The sequence below is a fragment of the Sminthopsis crassicaudata genome, chromosome 5, assembly GCF_048593235.1.
Source record: "Sminthopsis crassicaudata isolate SCR6 chromosome 5, ASM4859323v1, whole genome shotgun sequence".
Taxonomy (NCBI): Eukaryota; Metazoa; Chordata; class Mammalia; order Dasyuromorphia; family Dasyuridae; genus Sminthopsis; species Sminthopsis crassicaudata.
In genome coordinates this window covers 111,995,703-112,017,952 of record NC_133621.1, presented here as the reverse complement: position 1 = coordinate 112,017,952, position 22,250 = coordinate 111,995,703, and the positions used below count along the sequence as shown (strand labels likewise).

The 22,250-nt window shown below is 33.5% G+C and overlaps 1 protein-coding gene across 4 annotated transcripts in view; it reads left to right on the top strand.

Annotated features, from left to right (window-relative positions):
- The window catches only part of MKLN1 (muskelin 1), a 215,949-nt gene that overhangs the window by 57,321 nt on the left and 136,378 nt on the right, over positions 1-22,250 (top strand). For all 4 annotated transcript variants that reach the window (XR_012482324.1, XM_074267933.1, XM_074267932.1 and 1 more), the window contains 2 exons: positions 13,935-14,077; positions 15,598-15,686. Coding sequence is in view for 3 of the 4 variants with exons in the window: in XM_074267933.1 (XP_074124034.1) it covers positions 13,935-14,077; positions 15,598-15,686 (232 nt within the window). In the remaining variant the exon portion in view is untranslated. The remainder of the gene's footprint in view (positions 1-13,934; positions 14,078-15,597; positions 15,687-22,250) is intronic.

The following is a 22,250-nucleotide window of genomic DNA, read 5'->3' as shown; positions in this document are numbered from 1 at the left end:
CAGCTAGAGTCCCCTGTAAAGGCCTTTTGTCTCTGCAGCCTTCTCCAAACCCAGCATCTGCTAAAATCAGGTGTGTCTAGCTAGTGGACAGGTAAAGAGCTTTTTCAACTTTTTGCAGCCTCTCCCTTATCTGTAGAGACAAGAGAGCGAGACAAAAGGAGACCTTTTGTCAATCGCAGCAATTCTTAAAAGAATTGTGCCGAGCATAGAGCTCTAACAACGATCCAGGCCAGAAGCAGCCTGGATGTCCGGTGCAAAAAAAGAAAAAAATCTTTTACCTTTTCCAGAGTTCCATTCAGTACCCAAATTATGTCTATTTTCGAGGTCCTTCATCAGGGAACCAAAATGATGAGGTAAGCAAAGAGTAAGTAGTTTCCAATTAGGCCTGAACTGAAATAAGACATCAGTTTTTCCCAATTTTCTGACCAGTTGAAATCTCAGTTTCCCTTCCCCCCCTGTTTACAGAAATTATCAGATTATACACAACAGACTAGTAAATTTCCCAAAATAGCAATAGTCATACAGTTTTATACAGCAATAGTTCTGTTCTCCAGGGGACAAAAAGGAAGCAGGATTAAAATTATGATCTTGGATTATGGAGCATTCTTTTCTAATAGTATTGCCTCATGTTTCAACACTATGGAATCTGTGAGCCATCTCCCAGCCCTCTAGATTTAATATTGTTCTAACTTGAATACCCCTTCATTTCATCTTCTCTGCATATTTAATAGGGGATTGAGTGTCAAAAGTTCTTTCCCCACCATGATCATGCAAGACATGAAAAACGCATCTGAATATAGATCTATATTCAGGAACTTGGGATTGGGGTTCCAGAGATTGCCAGCTTCGTCTCAAAAAGAAAGGCAAAGTGGGAGCGGTCCTAGCAATGTATATCTCACTGACCACTTGGCTCTGATTACAAACATAAGAGGAAAAACCAGGGGCATGATTTAAGGCAGTTTTACTTCAGGTAGCTGTCCTAATTTTAACCATCCCACCTCCAGATGGTGGAGTTTAACGACCTCTGCAAACAGTTGTACCTGAATTCAAAACTCCAAGTAAATATTAGCTTCAGTCCCAAAGGATTTTATCTAAATGTAGGCTGTTCCTTTAAACAGTAGAAATAATTAATATCTAAATCAGCAAGGAGGTGCAGTTATTAAAAACAAACTAACAAACAAAAAAAAAACCCCCACTATACTTAATGGGAGGAGGGACCTCTCCACGTGGTCACCCTTCCCCCACACCACCATGCTTCCCGACCCAATATATCATAGCTCCATTTAAACTATTAATTACTTTTACAAATCAATCTTTCCTGTCCCGTCTTTAAGTAAATATATATATATATATATATATTTTTAAACTTTACACTTCAATGTTTGCACGTAACTGACCCAAATTTCATAAAACTTAATACATGCCCAACAGAGCTGACAAATACTTAAGGCATAGCTCAGTTACAAATTACCCAATACCTCTAGCAAACATACCATCGAAGTAGGGAGATACAACCACAACCTCCCCTAAGTAAGCTACCAGCATTGTTTTAAAAACCTATGTTTTAACTTAAAATCCCAATCACAGCTTTAATTCCCAATAATATAAAACTACTTTGCTATCATATTTAAAACAATGAACTTCACTAAATAGCAGTTTCTTTCCCCTGGCCCACGTGGCCCTGCTGCAGTCAGGACACGTGGGAGGAAGAGGAAGGAAGCCACCATCTTCACTGGCTCAATCCCACAAACTTCCCCGTGTACAGGGTTTCTGATCCCAAATGGGATTTACTAACAGCTATTTCTGGTCAGCTGAAACGACCCCTGCTTCAAAAGACTTATTTCTCCTCCTGCCCGCAGGCCCCTGGAAGGGCTAATGGAATTAAATCCTCTCAGGTCCTTCCTTTCAGGTACCATTTAATCCTTTTGGTACCACCAGTCTGCAACAAAACAACATTACCTTATCATCTTTTTCTTGCTTTTTATTTTTCCTCATATTTTGGCAGTTTGTTCCAATTACTTAATTTATCTCCCAAGGGAATATCTACCGGTATTTTCTGATATTTTTCTCATTTCTCTCCGCGAGGGCTGGCTGGGACTAGGCCACACCCATTGAATTTGGAAGGAGTTTAACAGACTCCTAAACGCCCAAACACGCTAACTGTCACCAGTTAACCCAGTCACCCAGGAAGGCCTAGCTCTCTTCCTGTCTACCGTCTACAGCCCCCTCCAGAATCTATAACTAGACTCAAGGGGCTTCACAGGACGCTTACCTCCACTGGGTTGCTGCGCAGCAAATTTCTTGACTGATCTGTCCTCCACCAACCGGTTGGGATTTTCACCGCGGAGTTTCCGTTGCTTTTCTCTGAGTTTCCCCACTTCGGGTCCACTCTACGTCAGGGAGCAAGGAGAAGCCCCTGGAAGCTGGCGGGCTGCCTAAATCAAGGCAGGGCGCCATCCCACTAGCACCCAGGAGTTCACTTACTCACCGAGTAAAGGATCCCGGACGAGCCCCCAAACTGTGTGGTACGGAAATGGTGAGGGAACACCATTTAATAAAAAAAGCTGGAGAGAGCTCTAGAGAAAAGCAAAGTTTATTGTACTTCTCGCGAGAAGGGCGTCCCACTCTTTGAGTAGACTATCGAAGAGAGGAAGCGCCTCCTGTGGGCAGGACAGCACCTTTAATCCCTAACGCAAAACGCCCCCTCCCACCACTGACCCTCATCCTCATTGGCTGAGAGTCTTACATTCTAAACGCGAGATCTACCCATGAAATTGAACTTGACCAATAAGTACATAGTTGCCCATATTTGGATGAAATAGGGAGATGTCATAGGAGAGGAAGGCAATGCCCTTCAGAGTCCTTCAGGCCTACTCGAACTCTGAAGTAGATGAAGCCTTACTCGATTTTCACAACTGTCTTGAAAGATCTCACCTCATCTCATTCATCACCCTCTGTTCCTAGAAACTGTCTCTTTTTTTATGGTTCAAGATCACATTTAGCTCTTTTTGTCTTTATATTGCACAGATGATTTATTGAACTTGGAGTCCACTAGAACTTCCTGATCTTTTTTAGAACTAATATTTATCTTTGCTTTTCCCCTTGTATACAAGTTGATTTTTTTGTACCAAAATGCAGGATTTTACATCTCTGGCTATGGAATGTCATCTTATTAAATTGATCTCAATGCCCCAGCTTTTCAACATTTTTTTAAGATCTTGTCCCTCCCTCCAGTGTTAGGTTTTTTTCCCCCAGTTTTTGTCATCTTCATTGATTCATACTACAGAATATTAGCATACTCTGTATATCTTCATCCATTAGATAATATTGTAGTCATGTGGATATTGAAGTGGCTAACTATCTGGACTCTGTGAAGAGTTGTCAATGACTCAAATTCATATCACATTTGTATTGATATTATCTAATCTGTACCACACCGTCTTTTCCATAAGAATAGATATTTGTGAAAAGCTTTATAAAAATGAAGACAAACAATATTCACAGCTTTATCTTCATTTATTAGGTTAGTAATCCTGTCAAAAAAAGGAAATGAGATTAGTTTGCCACTTGGGTTAATTATAATCAGTGCTTCTAGGTGTTTCCTAACTATCTTTATCTGATCTAGATAACTAAAGTTGAGTTCACTGGACCACTGCATATTATTTCTTTCTCTTTTTGAAAAAATGGGACAAATTTGTTCTTGTGGTATCTTTTCCATTTTCTATGATCTTTAAAATATTACTGTTATTGGTTTATTAATCATGTTTCCTAGTTTTTCAGGACCCACAAAGGTGTTTCTTGTGTGTGAAGTGACTTGAATTTATCAAGGGTAGATAAGTATTCATTTACTATCTTATTTAATTTGGATAGTAACTCCCATTTTTCTCATTTTTGTTGTTTTCATTTCCTGTATATGTCATTCTCTTTTGTAAAAGAAAAAAATGAATTGACTAGTTTCCTTTCTTTTTGTTGTCAGTTACCATGGTAACCACCTCAAAAAGTCCGTTAAGATTTTTTCACTTTCCACTACTTAAAAAATTATTATTATTAATTTTTTGTAGTTCTTTGTTTTCCTCAGATTATTTTAAAGGACCATGCTTTACTCTTTATTTTTGCCTTCTGTTATCTGGCTTTGTTTTCACTTCCATTTTTTTTTTAAATCTTAAAAGATAGTTGGAGAGTTCCCTGTGTATCCATATCCATCTTTTCTAACAAACCTATTTTTTCTTGTTGGATTTGTTTCCCTTTGTGTTTTCAGAATTTCATTCTTGAGTATCTCTCATCCTTTGGAGCATTTTAGTCTTTGTAATTCTTCCTATCTTTACTCTGAAATCTTTGAAATATGCTTTTTCTAAATCTAAGGCGCATGCCAGGATACACTTATATTTCTTCTCTACCAAAAACCTTGAGATGGATGGAGAAGCTACTACTCCCTACAGTTCTTGAGCTGAGTTTTCCTTTTCCTCTCCTTATTTTTTTCTCACCATCCTAAGTATTGGAGAGAAATTATGGGGGTGAATTGCTTGGGGGAAAATTAATAATTGCCTACAGTCATTTAAATGTTGGGGGAGTCATTTGAAAAGAGTTGTTTTGAGGGATTTCTTTTTTGAGAACTTCAAAGTCCTATAAAAATATGAATTATCAGTAAGTGTCCTTTAAGAATAGTTCTCTGCTAATAAAGATGGTATGGAACAGAATTCTGAATAATAACCTCTTCTCTAAACAGTGTCCCTGGAAACTTTTCTTGAAAAAATTTTCTTTCTTTTTCTTTTTTTCATCATTTAAAAATATTTTTATTAAAGCTTTTTAATTTTCCAAACATATGCATGGCTAATTTCAAAATTAACCCTTCTAAAACCTTGTGTTCCAATTTCCCCCCCTTCCCTACCCTCAGAAGGCAAGCAATCCAATATATGTTAAACATGGTAAAATATACATTAATTCCAACATATGCATATATATTTATACAATTACCTTGCTGTACAAGAAAAATTAAAAAGGAAAAAATGAGAAAGAAAATAAAATTCAAGCAAACAACAAAAAAAAGAGTTGAACATGCTATGTTGTGATCCACATTCAGTAGCCACAGTTCTCTCTCTAGGAGCAGATAGCTTTCGTCATCACAAGGTCATTGGAAATGGCCTAGATCATCTCATTATTTAAAAGAGTCATGTCCAACAGAATTGATTATTGTATAATCTTCTTGTTGTTTGTACATTATTTTTAATGATACAAATATTTGATTTCCAGATGTTTTCACAAATTATGATGCTAAGAGTAAATTTAACCTTCTGAGTCTTGGTTAACAGAGACCTCATTGGGATATATTTCTTTTTTTTAAGTTTTAATTTTTTTATTTTAATAGTTTTTATTTACCAGATATATGCACTAGTAATTTTACAACATTGACAATTGTCAAACCTTTTGTTCTAATTTTTCCCCTCCTTCCCTGCCCCACCCTCCCCATGGCAGGTTGACCAATACATGTTAAATATGTTCAAGTATAAATTAAATACAATATATGTATACATGTCCAAACAGTTGTTTTGCTGTACAAAAAGAACTGAACTTTGAAATAGTATACAATTAGCCTATGAAGGAAATCCAAAATGCAGGCGGACAAAATTAGAGGGATTGGAAATTCTATGTAGTGGGTGGTTCATCGTCATCTCCTAGAGTTCTTTCGCTGGGTGTAGCTGGTTCTGTTCATTGCTGCTCTCTTGGAACTTATTTGGTTCATCTCATTGTTGAAAATGGCCACATCCATCAGAATTGATCATCATATAGTATTGTTGTTGAAGTATACAACGATTTCCTGGTCCTGCTCATTTCACTCAGCATCAGTTCATGTAAGTCTCTCCAGGCCTTTCTGAAATAATCCTGTTGGTCATTTCTTACAGAACAATAATATGCCATAATATTCATATACCACAATTTATTGAAAAAAAATTTTCATGACAGTTTACATTTGAATTACTTTTTTGTTTCTCGCAAAAGTCAAATGGATAACATACATCTGCATGAGCTTTTCATTGGTATAATAAGTCTGTATTTTTGTAAAATTAATTATTGGAATTGTAAAGCTAAAGCTGCTCCCCAAAATGATTTTTCTAAGGTATAGGGACTAGGACCTTTGATACCATTGGTACAAATAGTGAGCTCCTATTTGAGACAACTCCCTTTTCCAAGATAGGTCTGATTCTGAAATTTGACTTTCTAGAGCATTTTAAAACATTACCTTTGATTAGCTAAATTGGTATCATAATTCAGTAGAAATAGCTCTTTGCCAGTTTTCACCTAGACTTTTTGTTTTGCTATTTCTCTTAAGATTGGTCTTGATATATGAAAGGGAAAAAGTCCTCAAAATTTTAAGATTTTGTACTAAAATGTTTTAGAGTATTCTAGAGCCTAAACATTTTCAATTATCATTTGAAGAAAGTGGCTAATATGCTGATATAAGCAAATCCTATAATTTTCCCCTAAGGTTTCCTTAATATTTATCTTTTTAAATTCCTTCAGCAGTTTTAAAATTGCATCTAAATTTTGAATCAACAGTGTAAAGAACTTGCACAATGAATCAACTTTTCCATGAAATCACTTTTGTAATAATATTCTATATTCTGAATGTTATCTTTCACTGTTGATCTTTCCTTGTTGATCAGGCAAAACAATCCTGAAACTATTAAGAAGCACTAACTTCCTTAAGTTGAGCCTTGCAGTTGTCTATCAGCTAACTTGCTCTTTATCATGTTCTGAAATGATCTTTCACTGATAACACATTACAGAACTACTTATGAAACATCGTCTGATTTTCTGTTCATTAACAATTATGAAATTTTCTAACTATCAAAGAGTTATGTTACAGGCACTTGAAGCATTCATTCATGAAAAAACTGATAGGCTTTCTGTTTTTTCTTTAACATAGAGATATTTGGTCCACAGATATACTATATGAGTAATAGATGGAAATTGTTGCTCAAATTGACCATTTTTAGTTAATATTTGAAATTATTCAAGAGATAGTTTTCAGAAATGAATTCATGAAAAGCCATAGACTTCTTTTGAAATGTCATCTTTTGCTGACTGTTTTATCCCAGCCATATCTATCTTCTAATGGATGATCTTTTATCTTCCGAGGACATCTGTGTTGACTTTAGATAAAAATTCAACTAGTCAGTTTCCCAAAGGGAGTTACTTAGTTTCCAAATTAGATTTGAAATTAGGAAAGTATAGATTCATATTTTGCTCTGGACACTGATATGTCTATGAAATAATATTCAATGATAAAGTAACAGATTTTAAACTAACTGAGGGCAAGAATTATTTGGTGTTTTATACTCCTCTTCCCTTCCATTTGTCTTTTGAATATAGAAGCATTATACATTTTTATTTTATATATATATATATATATATATATATATATATATATAAAATGAGAAATAATTTTCATAATAGAGGATTAAGATTAAAATTCTTCATGTTGAGAAACAACAAAGATCAAAAAAGCTCTCAAATTATAGTTTTGATCAAGATATAAAAATGTATTTTTTGATATATGGAATATTTAAAGTTTTGGAACATACTATTATTTAAAGGTTTTGTTGTTTTTTGTTCTCCCTCCCACCTCCCCCAAATGACTTGATAATTTACTTAGGCATAAAAGAAAAGAAATAAATTTGGCTTTAAGAATTTGTGAGCTCTATTTGTTTTCCAGTTTAAATTGCTTGCCCATTTAATCACTTGGCTGTCTTACAGAAACAATTTTCATTTTAAAGATCTAGACAAGTTCTTAACATAATTTTATTAGGCTTTTTTCCAGCTGAAGTGGAAACATTCACACAAAGCAAATGCAGTGGTCTTCTTTATCCATTAATAATACTACTGGCGAGTTGAAATTTTACAATTAAAGTGACTGTGACTTTGTCCAGAGACTCCATTACTAGGTTTATGCCTTAAGGAAGCCATTGATAAGAACAAAATCCCCATATATACACAAGAATAGTAGCATTTTTTGTGGTACAAAGAATTGGAAACAGAATAGAATTTCATTGATTGAGAAATGATTAAACAAATTGTGGTTCATGAATATAATGGAATATTAATGTAAAAAATGATGAATATAATAAATACAGAGAAGCATGGTAAGTTCTGCATGATTTGATATAAATTGAAGTGAAATAGTCAAAAAACCAGTCTATATATCTATAGCATTGTATGTAAATGGAAAGAACATATATACACATGCAAAAGACAAAAGTAAATGCAACAAAATTATAAAAACCAAGCAGCACTTAAATGAATAGATATGAGAAGATATTGCACGTTGCACATGCTTTCAGACTCTTTATAGTTGCAGTTACATATTACTTGTCTGTGTCTTGGTAGTAGATTTCCAAATATTTTATATGTTGTATAATTATTTTGAATGTAATTTCTGTTCTTTATTGATTTTGTTGGTAATAAGAGAGGGAAAGGAATACATATTTAGTTAGCACCTACTGATATGGTGCTCAGGTGCTCAGATATGTAATATATAGAAGTGCTGATGATTTATGTGGATTTCTTTCAGCAAGTTTGCTGAATTTATTGTATCAGTTGATTTTTTGGTTGATTCTTTAATTTCTCTAAATGTACTGTCAACTGAAAAAAAGAGTGTTTTTTTCTGCTCTTTGCCTTTTTCTTGTCTTATTTCTATAATAAGAATATATATATATATATATGCTATAGTAGCATTTCTAGCACTGTTAGATTTTATTTTTTTAGTATTTTTTGATATGATTATGTAGCTTTGATATTATGTGGTCTATTAAATTTACAGTCTTAGTTGAATGGGACTAATCCTGCTTACCTGGTAAAAATCCAACTTGGTTAAAGTGTATAATCTTGTCAGTGTTTTTGTAGCCTCTTTGCTTATATTTAATATTTTTATGTTGGGATATTGGCCTTCAGTTTAAAAATTTTTCCCCCTTTTGTTAATATAACTGAGTAGCACAGTGGAGGGAATGCTGGCCTGGAATTACGAAGGCCTGAATCCAAATCTGGTCTCAAAAGCTTCCTAGTTGTGTGATGCTGGGCAAATAAATCACTTTCTTTCTCAGTTTCTTCAACTGTAAAATGGAGATCATAATAATACCTGTTCCCAGGGTGGTTGGGGGATCAAATGAGATAATATTTGTAAAGCTTTTAACACAGTTTATAGCATGTAGTACATACATGCCAATTAATAAATTCTTCCTTTCTATTCCTTTTCCACAGTTGTATCAAAGAGTATGGAAGACTTTCTTTTTTTCCAGTAATAAGTAATAATCCTAATAATGAAATTTCTGGATCAAAGCTTATGAACATTTTGGTCACTCAATTTGCATTATTTCAAATTGTTTTCTACAATGGTTGTACTGATTTACAAGCACCAACATCTATGTGCTAGTGTGTGTCTATTTTCCCACAACTACTCCCAAGACAAACCATTTCCATCTATGGCGATTGCCTTAGGACCCTGGATCCTTAGAGTCAGCCATAGTCAGGATAAGCAAAAGTCTTTATTCTAGGTCTTTAGTGATAAAAATGAAGAGAGAGGACATGTAGGATCTCTGCGACGTCACCTCATCATCTCCCTTGCAGAAGTGACCTTGGCTAGTCTCACTGCACCTCCTAGTCCCTCCCACAATTCTCTGTATACACCAAATGATTACCAGCACAGGATAGTGGAAAGGGCCATTTTCCAAGCATATTCTTATAGAGTATTGTCCAATCAGTAATTGGGCTCAAGTGCTCCATTGTTTTACCCCAGTGCATTGACTCAAGAGTTTCAGTCCTTTATATCCATCTTTGGTCATCTGTGCCTCTTTGGAGGTTATGAAGTAAAACCTCAAAATTGCATTAATTTTATTATTTGAAGCATTCTTTCAGTAAAAGTTAAAATATACTTCTAAATCCATCTGATCATGAAGCATTTAAAAATACTTATTTTTTCCAATTATTTGTAAAAAAAAAAAAAAAAAAAAAAAAAACAAAAAACCAAACATTTTTTAGCATTCATTATTTAAAATTTTGAGTTTGAAATTCTCTCTATTTCACCTTTTCCCCCCTTCCTGAGATGCTAATCTGATCCAAATTATGCATGTGGAGCCATGCAAAACATATTTCCTTATTTATTGTAAAAGAAAACAGACTCAACCCTTTCCCTCCTCCCCCAAGAAAGATGAAAAGTGAAGTAAGCAGAATCAGGAGATCAGAGTGAGTGACTGTGTGTGAGTGTATTTTGGTAGTTGTCGTTTTCAGCATCAGACTCCCCTCTTCCTCTTTAAAAATCATATATCTTAATATTCTTAATAGCTAATACTCATGATAACTAACATTCATATAGAACTTTAAGGTTTTTGGTTTGTTTTTGTTTTTTGCTGAGGCAATTGGGATTAAGTGACTTGCCCAGGGTCCACAGCTAGAAAGTGTTAAGTGTCTGAGGTCAAATTTGAACTCAGGTACTTCTGACTTCAGGGCTGGTCTCTAACCCCTGAGCCCCCTAACTGCCCCAAGCACTTTCCTTTTGCTTAATATCTCATTTAAATCTCACAATAGTTGTGTTAGATAGCTGATATTGTTAATTATCTTTAATATATAGATGAGAGCCCTGAGACACAGGAGATTGTGACATTCCCAAGATTACATAGGTAGTAAAAATGAGGCCATGTTTGAAGTCAGATTTGACTCTGTTCCAGATACTTTATTCATGGAAGTACCCAGCTGTACTATTTAATTCTTAGAGCAGAAGTATTTTATCCATACCTTATCATTGAATATTAAATCTCTTAACTTGTCAAAGAAGAGCTCAATAAATTATTTCAGAGACTGAGTAGAGCTTGAAAACTGAAAATGTTTTTTAAAAATACATAATATTCTTGCCTCTTTTCAAATGATTAAATATGTGGACCAGATACCTGATTTTTATGCCATTAACACTGAAGCTGGCAACTTTAGCAGATTGTTAGCAATATGTCCTGGGGAAAAATCAAGTTGCTTTTCATTTTGAGTAGATGTAATATGGTAGTATCTTGAGGAACGTTATGCCATTCTTTTGATACCAGGTATAAATCCTTCTAATTATATTTCAGTTGTGAAAATTCAGCTTAAATCATGAGACCATTTTTGTTGTCACTTTATTCAGTTGGTTTTTAAGTATCTTATTAACTAATGTAAAGAAAATGATCAAGATGTATGTGCATATGAAGATGTGTATACACACTTATTGACATGCTCACACACAGCACTAGATCAGTTTAAACTAAGCTATTTTTCTTTAGTGGTCATCTCTATTCCTGTGCTTGAGGCAGGAGAGCAAGTCATAATTCTTTAATACATTTATCAGTTTCTGCATTATGTCTTAATGTTGGAGACAATGCTAAACACCCTCTTTTCCTTGATATTCTCTTTTCTCTAGGTTTTCAAGATACCACTTTCTCTTTATTTTCTCTCTTTTCAGTCTCCTTCCCTGAAAGTTCATTTAGGTCATATCCACTAACTATAGTGTCATATAAGTTACTGTCCTGGGCCCTCTCTTCTTTCTCTATACTGCTTGGTGACTTCATCACCCTCCATGGATTTAATTGTCATCCTCCTTGCTGATAATTCTCAGATCTACTTATACATTCCTAACCTTTTTGTTGAACTTCAGTCTCATATTTCCATTGCCTTTGGGCAATCTTGAGTTGGATCTTAAATAGACATTTTAAACTTAATATATTCCAAATGGAATTTTTATCTTACTCCCTAAACCCTCTCCCCTCTTAACTTCTTCGTTACGTTTATGGTACATCACCTTGCCAGACTTTCAGACTCACAAACTAGATGTCATCTTCAACTCTGAATATTTTTTTCCCTACTGCAGGCCCTCCTGGACTATTGCAATAGCTGGTATGGACTATTGCAGTAGCTTGCCTAAACTATTGCAGTAGACTGCCTGGACTATTGTAACTTCCTGACACAGGTTTCTGCCCACTCTGGTTTATCATCTCTTCAGCTGCCAAAGTTATTTTTCCTAGTCCTGGTCTCACCATTTGTCTCCCCTACTTAAACACTAAGGCTTTTTTCCTTATTTCTTTCCCACAATTACAGACCTATTATTTGAATCAAAAACGAGAAGAACTTGTTGTACGTAATAGGTAAAACACTACTCTATGCACATTTTCTATGCACAAGTAAGCCTTACTTTTCAGCATAATGCCCTTCTGACAACTAAACTGCAAAACAAATCATCATAAAATTAGAGTGTATTTTCCCATAAATATAATGCAACAATTTGGGGTGGTATATATAAGCTCAATATAAAAGTTATAAATAAAATGTAACTTGGGCAAAAAACACAGGTACTGTCCTATTATAGTATAGCAATTTTCTTTTTTTTCTTCCAGATTTTAATTTCTATTTATTTAATATTGTATTTTTTCCCAATTAAATGTTAAAAACATCTTTAAACATTCATTTGCAAATTTTTTGAATTCTAAATTCTTTCCATCTCTCATCCTCTCATTGAGAAGGCAAGCAACTTGATATAGATTATATGTGTGTAATCATGCAAAAAATTTCCTTATTGGTCATGTTGTGAAAGAAAACAAAGCATACCTTCCTCTTCTCTCCAAAATTATGCTTTGCAACTTTCAGGTGCCATCAGTTTTTCTTTTTTTTCTTCCTGGAGATAGGTAGCATTTTTCATCATAAGTCCTTTGAAATTGTCTTAGATCACTGTATAGATCAGAATAGCTAAGTCATTTACAATTGATCATTGCACAATATTGCTATTACTTTGTATAATGTTCTTTTAGTTCTACTTATTTCACTTTGTATCAGTTTAGGTAAGTCCTTTCTGAAATCTGTTCATAATTTCTTATTACTCAATAGTGTACCATCACAGTTATTACAACAATTTGTTCATCTGTCCTCCAGTTGATGATCAACCCTTCAGTTTTCAATTCTTTATAACCACAGAAAGAACTACTATAAATATTTCTGTACATATAGGTCCTTCTCCTTTTCTTTTCTTTTCTTTTCTTTTCTTTTCTTTTCTTTTCTTTTCTTTTCTTTTCTTTTCTTTTCTTTTCTTTTCTTTTCTTTTCTTTTCTTTTCTTTTCTTTTCTTTTCTTTTCCTTTCTTTTCTTTTCTTTTCTTTTCTTTTCTTTTCTTTTCTTTTCTTTTCTTTTCTTTTCTTTTCTTTTCTTTTCTTTTCTTTTCTTTTCTTTTCTTTTCTTTTCTTTTCTTTTCTTTTCTTTTCTTTTCTTTTCTTTTCTTTTCTTTTCTTTCTTTTCTTTTCTTTTCTATCTCTGGGATATAGATTTGGTAGCTTATATTGCATGGTCCTTATACTGGGACTAAAACCTAGGACTGTGATACAAGTTCAAGTATAGGCAACTCAACAGTCTTGCCCCGTGGTGGCAGCAGAGGAACCCTTGTAAATCTCCTTCTGACGTATTGTCTGATCCCCTTACACTTGTGTCCCACTGATTCAGTCCCTTCAAGGCCTGTTCCTGGTTTCCTGGGGCCCAGTCTGCCTGGAGCAGGTTATGCAGGACTGTTCTCCTCTCACCCTGGTACAAAAGACTTTTCCTGCTGACCTTCTAAGTTATCTTGAGCTAGAAAAAAGGTTTCATTCCATCATTTTGTGAGTTCTGGGGCTCTAGAATTTATTTAGAATCCATTATTGAAAGGTATTTGTTGGGATTTGGGGTAGAGTTCAGGTGAATTTCTGTCTGTACTCTGCTGTTTTGGCACTGCCTCCCAACTCAGTTGTCTTTTTAAAAAGTTCTCCCTAACTTTTGAGTCTAGTGGGATACTGAAAACTTCTTTAATATTTTTGACATGCAAGTTCAGTAAATACATACTTTTTTTTGTTTAATAATTGATTTTGAAAACTTTAATTTAATTTTGTTGTTTCTTGTATTTAGTACCTGATTCTCAAGCTTGAAAGGCCTGCTATAGTCCAGAGTATCACATTTGGAAAATATGAGAAGACTCATGTTTGTAATTTAAAGAAGTTTAAAGTCTTCGGTGGGATGAATGAAGAAAATATGACGGAGCTTTTATCTAGGTAAGTTGTGATTTGGGGAAGTAAACAGTCAACATAAATAATGTGGTTGACACAGCACTGCTTTTTAATAGCTGTGATTATTCAAGGTTGAACTTGTATTTCATGTGATTTTTTTTTTCCCCCCTCTCAATGTGATTTGTAATGTAGTAGCAGCTTAAAATTAATGTTTTAAAACATTAGTTTGGATAATATATTCACCATAACCAAAGAATTTTTCTTTACTTTTTCTTTTTTCCCCCTTTTATTATAAAAGGAAAAAAGTTAATACTTTAGTAGTTCTCTATTAATTTTAAGTAGTCATAACTAAAATAGATTTTATTATAGTGATAATATGCTACATCGATCATTGTTTCGACTTGAAAGCTCTAGTGAAATCTACAATTTTCAATCTAATGTTAGTATGAGGGAAGTCATATTATGAACTTTGGCTAACAGAAAAGAACAGGAATTACAATGAATGGATTTAGATTTTTTTTTCCCCCTTGCATTCTCCTTTAAGACCCCAATGAATTAGTTACAATCAATTTGAATTTACATAAATCATTGTGGAAATTAAAGGCCACCCATATGAGCCCTGTCACTAATCTCATATTTAATATATAAGTAAAATATTCCATATCCAATGTGAATAGAAATTTGTGATATCTTATTTGTTAACTATTTTGATTTCATTGATGTTAAGGTGACAAGTCAGTTGTTTAAGGAGTTATTTGAACTTAGGAAGAAAGAATGAATATTATTGGAATGACTACATCCAATGGACAATAGATCTTTGAAAATGAGTGAAATTGAGAAAGAAGCAGTGAATTAATGATTTGGTTTGAATCATTTCATGTTTGTGAAATACCTAATATTAAACTCTGTTATCAAAATTTTTTAAGTCAAATAAATAAATGGGATACATTTCCTACCTTTTCTATAATAACTGATAGTCCCTTTCTTTGTGTCATATATTTTTTAAGTCTTTGAGATATAATTTTCAAGAGATTTATGTTGTATAGATAAAGGCAGTTGAACCTAAGGTACACATTTTTTAGCCTTACATTTGTATTCTTAAATTCAGAACAACCTTTTGACATTATAAGTAGTTATAACAGTAATTATTTTGTTTCATGTAATGCTAAATTGGATTTTTGACATAGTCACATCCAAATTAGAAATTATGACAATGCATCATAGAAATTTAAGTATTTCAAACATCTCTTAGAATAAGAATATCATCATACGATTGCTGAGTGGGTTCACATCAATTTCACATATGTTATAAATGGGAGAAAAGGAGGCATAGAGATGTTAAGTAATTTGCTCATTGTCATACTGGTTCAGTGATAAAGTTGGATATGGAATTAGGAGTCTTTAAGTTATAGTCCCATCCTTTAACAACTAGTTCCACACTGCCTGTAGCACTTATTAAACCTTAATGAAATGAATCTAGCATCATAATTCTTTTTCCTTTATTGTATCTAATAGTGTTGAGCACTGAAGTCAGATTTGGTAACTTTATTTATTTTTTCTCACAGTGGCTTAAAGAATGATTATAACAAAGAGACATTCACCTTGAAGCATAAAATCGATGAACAGATGTTCCCATGTCGATTCATTAAAATAGGTAATTTCTTTTAGCATTCTGGGATAAAAATAAATTTTCTTTATACTCTTTCCCATATTGAAACTGATAAATTTTGTTTTATTCAAGTAGAACATTTCTTTTTGTAGCTTTCCTATTTGGAAGTTTCTTATAAAATCACTTGAGCTATATTGTAATTCAGTAGGGCTGGTCTTGGGCTATTAAATTGGACACTTCTGTGAAAAATATATCATATCTGGACATCAAATGCCAGTGATTGCTTGAAGGCCCATATAACTATTTAGGCAGCTCTTTTTGGTGTGGAAATATCAATACTTGCTGCCTTAAAATTAGATACATTTTTAGAATATTTTGCACTAATTTTGAGTTTCCCAGGAAAGTTGAGTGTCATTGTTACAAGTTATAACTCTCTAAATATTTTTTGGTGTTAAAATGAGATAGGGTTACCCAGATTCTTCCCAAATAAAAATAAAGTGATTTTGTGTAGATGGCAATAATTTATCTGTCAGGGATTTTTTATGTAGCTACTATTCTTTCTTAACTAAGAATTTTTCTTTTTTGGTGACATTTTTTAAAAAAAGAAATATATGAGAGATTTCTCAAGACCAAATTTATGGAAAGAGAGGAGAAGCAGCACTCACAACCACCCTCTTCCTCATTTATTTTAATTTTTCTTCTGTGATTAGCTTAATCCCATGTATTAATTAAAAAAAAATCTTGCTTCTGGGATTTTTCATTTGCAACTGTAGTCATTATTCTAATAGAGAACCAGTGTGGTGTAGTGAAAGGAATAATGTACTCAAGAATCAGAAGATTTCAGTTTAAGTCCTGGGTCAGCTTCTTACTGATTATGTGACCATGGGCAAGTCATTTAACTACTCTGATATATAACATGGGAGTAATAATTGCACCATTTCACCAGGTTCAGATGAGAAAGATGCTTTTTATTGGTACTTAGGTTAAAGGAATTTATTGTTCGACCAAGTAATTTTTAATATATTTTGTAATTTATTCATTGCATTATTTATTAATATAATTTGATGTTATAGAAAGTAGTAATCAAATGCCATGTTTTTACTCGGTATTAGAAAATGGATTCTGTTTTTCACAATTGCTTGAATTTGTGTGTCAGGTGAGGGTTGGACTGGATGGCTTCTGAGGCCCTGTCCAGCTCAAAGGTTCAAAGAGACTCTGTGAAACTAAACCCATATTATTTCTTCTTGGAATATATTTGACAACAAGTTAATGGAATATTTACAGTGACTTCTGAAATTGTTTTTCCCTAGATGTATTTTCTTAATATAGACAAGAATTTTTCCATAGCATAGGGCATTGTAGACATTTTTTCCTGCACTGTGTTGATAAACCTATTGACTAAAAATAACAGCTTTGAGGATCTAAGGACAGAAAAATCATAATTCTGCTAAAGAATTACAATGCATAAGCAGTGTTGACATATTAATATACTTGTACTATTGTCTCTTGATTAGAATTTCTTTCCTACTTGAATTTTTTCTGACCTTATTTCCTACTTCTCACTTATTAATAGGTAGTTACCCTCATTTAGTGAGGAAGCAGCTGCTTTTGAACAGCCTAGTTTGCTCAACTCCTTGATTGTATTTCTAGTCTTTGTGTTCATCTACTCTTCTTAGATTTTGTAGTCCTTTTTTTGTATTTTATAGAATTTTATTGGTCTTACATTTTATCTTTTTTATTATGTAAGATCTGTGAATATATTTGTATTTACATTAAATATATTTTGTATTACTCATTGTTTTACATTTTCCAGATGCTTTATCTCACTTCATTTTGAAGAGAGTATAGCATAAATTGTCAAAGGCAGTTACTTATTTTTTGTTCTTGAAAATTTTCAAGAGAAGGCAACTTTTTCTTCTTGGTTGACTAATTAGATAGGTATTTTATTAACATTCTGTGTATAACAATATATTGTCTAGGTAAAGTGTTTTAAAAAAAATAAAAAAGGAGCAGGAACCAATAATACAACCAGAATGACTACAAGCTAATCCTCTTGATGCTTATGCATGTTATGTCTCTAAATTTATAGGTGAATTATATTTGTTCATTTTTCTTTCCTACCTTTGTATAGCTCATGTTTTGTTAGGGTTTGGGAAAAGGCTTTTGATAACAGCAAACATACAGAGGATGGTCATTATGACAATACTTTTTCATATAGCTCTTTAAGTTTTTCATAGCACTTTTCTCTTAGCAACCCTATGAGATAACCAATTAAAAATTATCATTCCTTATTTACAGCTGAGGAAATTGAGGTGAACATAGCTTTTGGAATTGGACCTAGTTTTTATGACCACAAATCTAGTATTCTTCTCCCATGCAAAGTGGAATTGTACAGAGCTGCCAGTGTGGTGAAATCTATTTTATAATAAAGAGTATCGGATTTATTAATTTCTTTGTAAAATAAAGAATTATATATTAAGTCATTGGGAATAGTTGCAGATGATCTCTTGAAGTCACCTGTAGTTCCAAGATCTGAGTCTTTGCAAAACTAATCATTTTTTGGACTTTGCTTAAATAGTATTTGTTAATATTGATTTGTTCCATTTTCATTGTCCATGTAGGTGTACCATGTAAATATCACCAATCTTGCATTTCTTATCTTAGTCTTTCATTTCATTTCAATGAGGATTTAATAATTCCCTAGTACTTTTATCAGTGCTGCTCAGTGTTTTAGGGCAAAAGTCCTTAATTTAACGTTCTTGTTTGACCTGGTTGACCTTGGAGAGAAAAAAGCTTTAAGCAGGCCCAATGGGGCCTACTTTTGAGCACCCATGCCAGCAAATTTGAGGCTTTGAAAAACTAAAATGGTAACCAATCTCTGCAGAAAAGTTTGGGGACCTTTCAGATAGGAAATATAAAATAAGTATTTTGAAGAGCTTAGAGTTATGTTGAAAAAACAGGTAAAATAAATAGAGAACATTTCAAGACTTGGGGTCTTCCTTGCTCTACCCATAATATTTTAACTCTTCAAATTTCACTAAATTTTTTATTTTAAATATGTATTAAATGTTCCAAAGAGAGCCTTAAATCACGTTTGTGTGCAAAATTATGAAACTGGGATTTCTTAGCTTGAGAATTTCTTTGCATTAGTAATTCAGGAAACTTGCAGTTTAAATTTAGTGAGTGCATTCATTTACTTATATTTTATGTACTCAAGTCATTTGAAGTGGTTTTGTATGTTGTTAAAAACAGTTTGTTATTCCTTGATTTTATAGGAATATCTTTTTTGGCTATCTGAGAAATTTTTTTTATGAAAAAATAGAATGTTTATATATAGGTTTCTATAAATGTATTTTATGGAAAGTTGATGGACTCTTTTTTTATCCTTTGAATGGATTAGGACAAATTTTCCCTGTACCTTTGTTTGTTGTCTTCCAAAAGGTAACATTTATTGGCACAGGTAATATACTCCATGGTAATTTGACTAGGTCTGTGTAGAAAAGAGATCCTGTGAGTGTTAGTTTTAAATTATCTGTTAGTTTTAACTCATCAAAAATTAAGGATAATTTGGCAGACTTTTTTTTTTTTTTTTTAATAACTCTTATGTTGTGGGAAAAGCAATGAAAAAAAAAGTCAGAAAAACCTGGATTCAAATTCTGGCTCTGTCATCTATTAGCCAAAGAACTGTAGGCATTTTATTTTATTTTTCTGATCGTCTTTTTTCATCTGTTGGATATACCATTATGACTTGTAGGGATCAAATGAAACACTATAGTGTAAACCTTAAAGCAATCCAAGTGTTAGCTAATAATATGATTATAATTTTTATTGGTGGATATGTTATTAATGGGATGTCTAGAATACATAGACCACATTTATTTTTTATAGGTCATATTCGTATATGCATATTTATACTTTGCATTGAATTGTTTTGTCACTATTCCAGGACTGTGATTCTTGTTTTTTCAGATAAGCAATATTAGAGTAGGAAAGAATGTTGGCTGCCTTTGGTCAGGAAATCTGAGCTCATTTCCCATTTTTTACTGGCCTCTTTTCTCTCTTTGGTACCGTGGTCATGGGCAGATCACTGAGCTTCTGAAGGCTTCCATTGCCATGGATATAAATATGCGTGATAATCTTGCATTCCCACTTTCCTACTTCCCTGTTTTATGGAAGGTACTTTGTAAATCTTAAAATGCTGTAGAAATGTAAGCTGTTATACTAGATTGTTGTAAAAACCTTGAACACATCAGGTGTATCATAAACATTCAAAGCATCCAGCTGCATGTTTAGCAAATGAATCACAAAATTCATAAGTAAACAAATTCAGTGAACTCATCAAAATTCTGTTAGTAAAATGTATATAGATGATAAACTAGAAAAAATGAGGAGCATGATGTGGTCACTGGTATTTAAATTGGAGATAGTTGATGTATTAATCTGCATTATTTTGTTGGAATAATGCCTATATCTATCCTAGAACATATCATCTTTCTTCTCAAAACCACTGCTACTCCTGACTTCTCCATTTCAATTCATTATGCCATCATTCTTCCAGAAGTCCAAGTTTATAACCTAAAAATCATTTTCATTCTTCACTCTTATCTTGCTTCCCATTGTGAAATCATATTAATTCTTGATAAGTGGTATAAGTCACCTGTTGGATTCCCTGGTCTTGCATCTTCATATAGCTACCAAATTGATGTTCTTAAAAACCTAGACTTGACTGTGCTACCCAGAAAATTGCAGTGGTTCTCTATTGTTTCTAGGATAAAATACAAAGGCCTATATTTATCATTCAAAATCTGACTTCAGGCTATGTTTCCATGTTGATTACATGTTCTTCCCTTGAACCCACTCTAAGTTCCAGCCAAATCCTCTGTTCCCTACATAAAACATTCTACCTTTTTGGTTCCATGCCTTTTAACATCAGTCTCGTGTGTATGTGTGTGTGTGTGTGTTTGTGTGTCCATCTCATGATTGATTAGAATATACTTAATTCATTTGAACTACATGCTAGGCACAGTGCTAGATGCTGGAGTTACAAAGATGAAAATTACTTTGTAAGAAATAACACTTGCCTTTAAGAAACTTATATTCTGCTATCTGCAACTTGTACACAGATCAGCAGATAAGAGATAAATACAAAGTAATTGGTGGGAGAGGGCAAGGTGAGATGAAGACTAAAAACTAGGGGAATTAGGAAGATCTTCTTTCCCTCTTCTAGCTATTCATGTTCGTGGAAGGCTCTGAAGTATAAATAATAAAAAGATGCTATTTGTGCTTGCCTTCTTAATAGCACCACCACCACCAATCCTCAAAATCAAATGACCTATTCCTATAATCCTGTCCCTTTTCCCTTTGCACATAAACCACTCTAACCCCCCCCCCCCCAATCGCCTTTGTCTTTGTACAGTTTATGAGGGTGCTATTTATCACAGCTGTGGTATCCCTCTCCTTCTAGGCAGGGAGTAGGTGTAGAAGGTACCCATGGCCAAAAACCTAATGGTTGATTTCCTCCTCATCCTTCATTACTTGGAAGTGCTCCTTCCTGCTGCCTATAGGACTTCTTTTGAGTTTCATACAGTAGCCTGTTGGTCCAGCTCACATCCCAGAGGTTCTAGCAGTCCAGTTTGTATCTGTGTAGGAGCTTGGTAAGGAAGCTCCACATAATTGGATCGTCCACAATTCAGATGGTCCTCTTTCTTTTCCAACCTAACAGAAACATCTACAATTTAAAACAAAACACAGTTTTCTTTCTGGAATTAAATCTTAAAATCTTGATACCTTAACAAGTAAGGATAGGAGACAGTCCAAAGGATTTGAGAGAAAGAAGGAACAATCTCTGTACTCAATAAGGGAAATTAATTCTAACCCAGAAAGAGGGAGATCCCCTCTAGGAATCCTGAGACAGATCTTTAATCTTTTTTGCATTAAATAAAAGTAGAAAGGGCTCTTGCTGACTATTTCTTCCCCTCTGGGCTACAGTCCAACTTCAACTCCCAAATTTTCTGGGCTATAATGTGACCTTAACCCCTAAATGCTTTACCTCTACTTTTTCAAATCTTTAGTTTGCTGAATGGTTCAGTTCAAGTGCCATTCCTTCTTTCCTACTGAAGCCTTATTGCTTTTATGTATATTTATTTACCAATGGATTTTTCTCTCCCTGCCTCCAACAAGGTAAACTATTTGAAAGCAGGAATTATTATTATTATTGGTCTTTTATTCCCAGTTCCTAGCATAGTACCTGACACATAGTAGGCTCTTAATAAATATTTGTTAAATATAATTGACTATCTGTTTAACTTTTAAGTAATTTGGTCTTATGGTCATACTTTTTGTATTCTTAATTTCGTTGAGCTTACCTATATTTGGAGATGGGAAATCAAATACAAAATAAAAAGTTTTTTAAATTTAGTTTTAAAACTCTAAAATTTTAAAATATTAAAAATGTAAAAAAAATTTTTTTGGAGTCCAGCGGCATCTATTTTGGATCTCTTTCTTTGTCACTTGTGTAGTACTCCATCTTTGTAGTGTTCCTTGTCCCTGCTCTTGCAAATATTTATTTTGTCTTACTAACTAGGTTATAAGCTTCTTGAGGGCATAGAT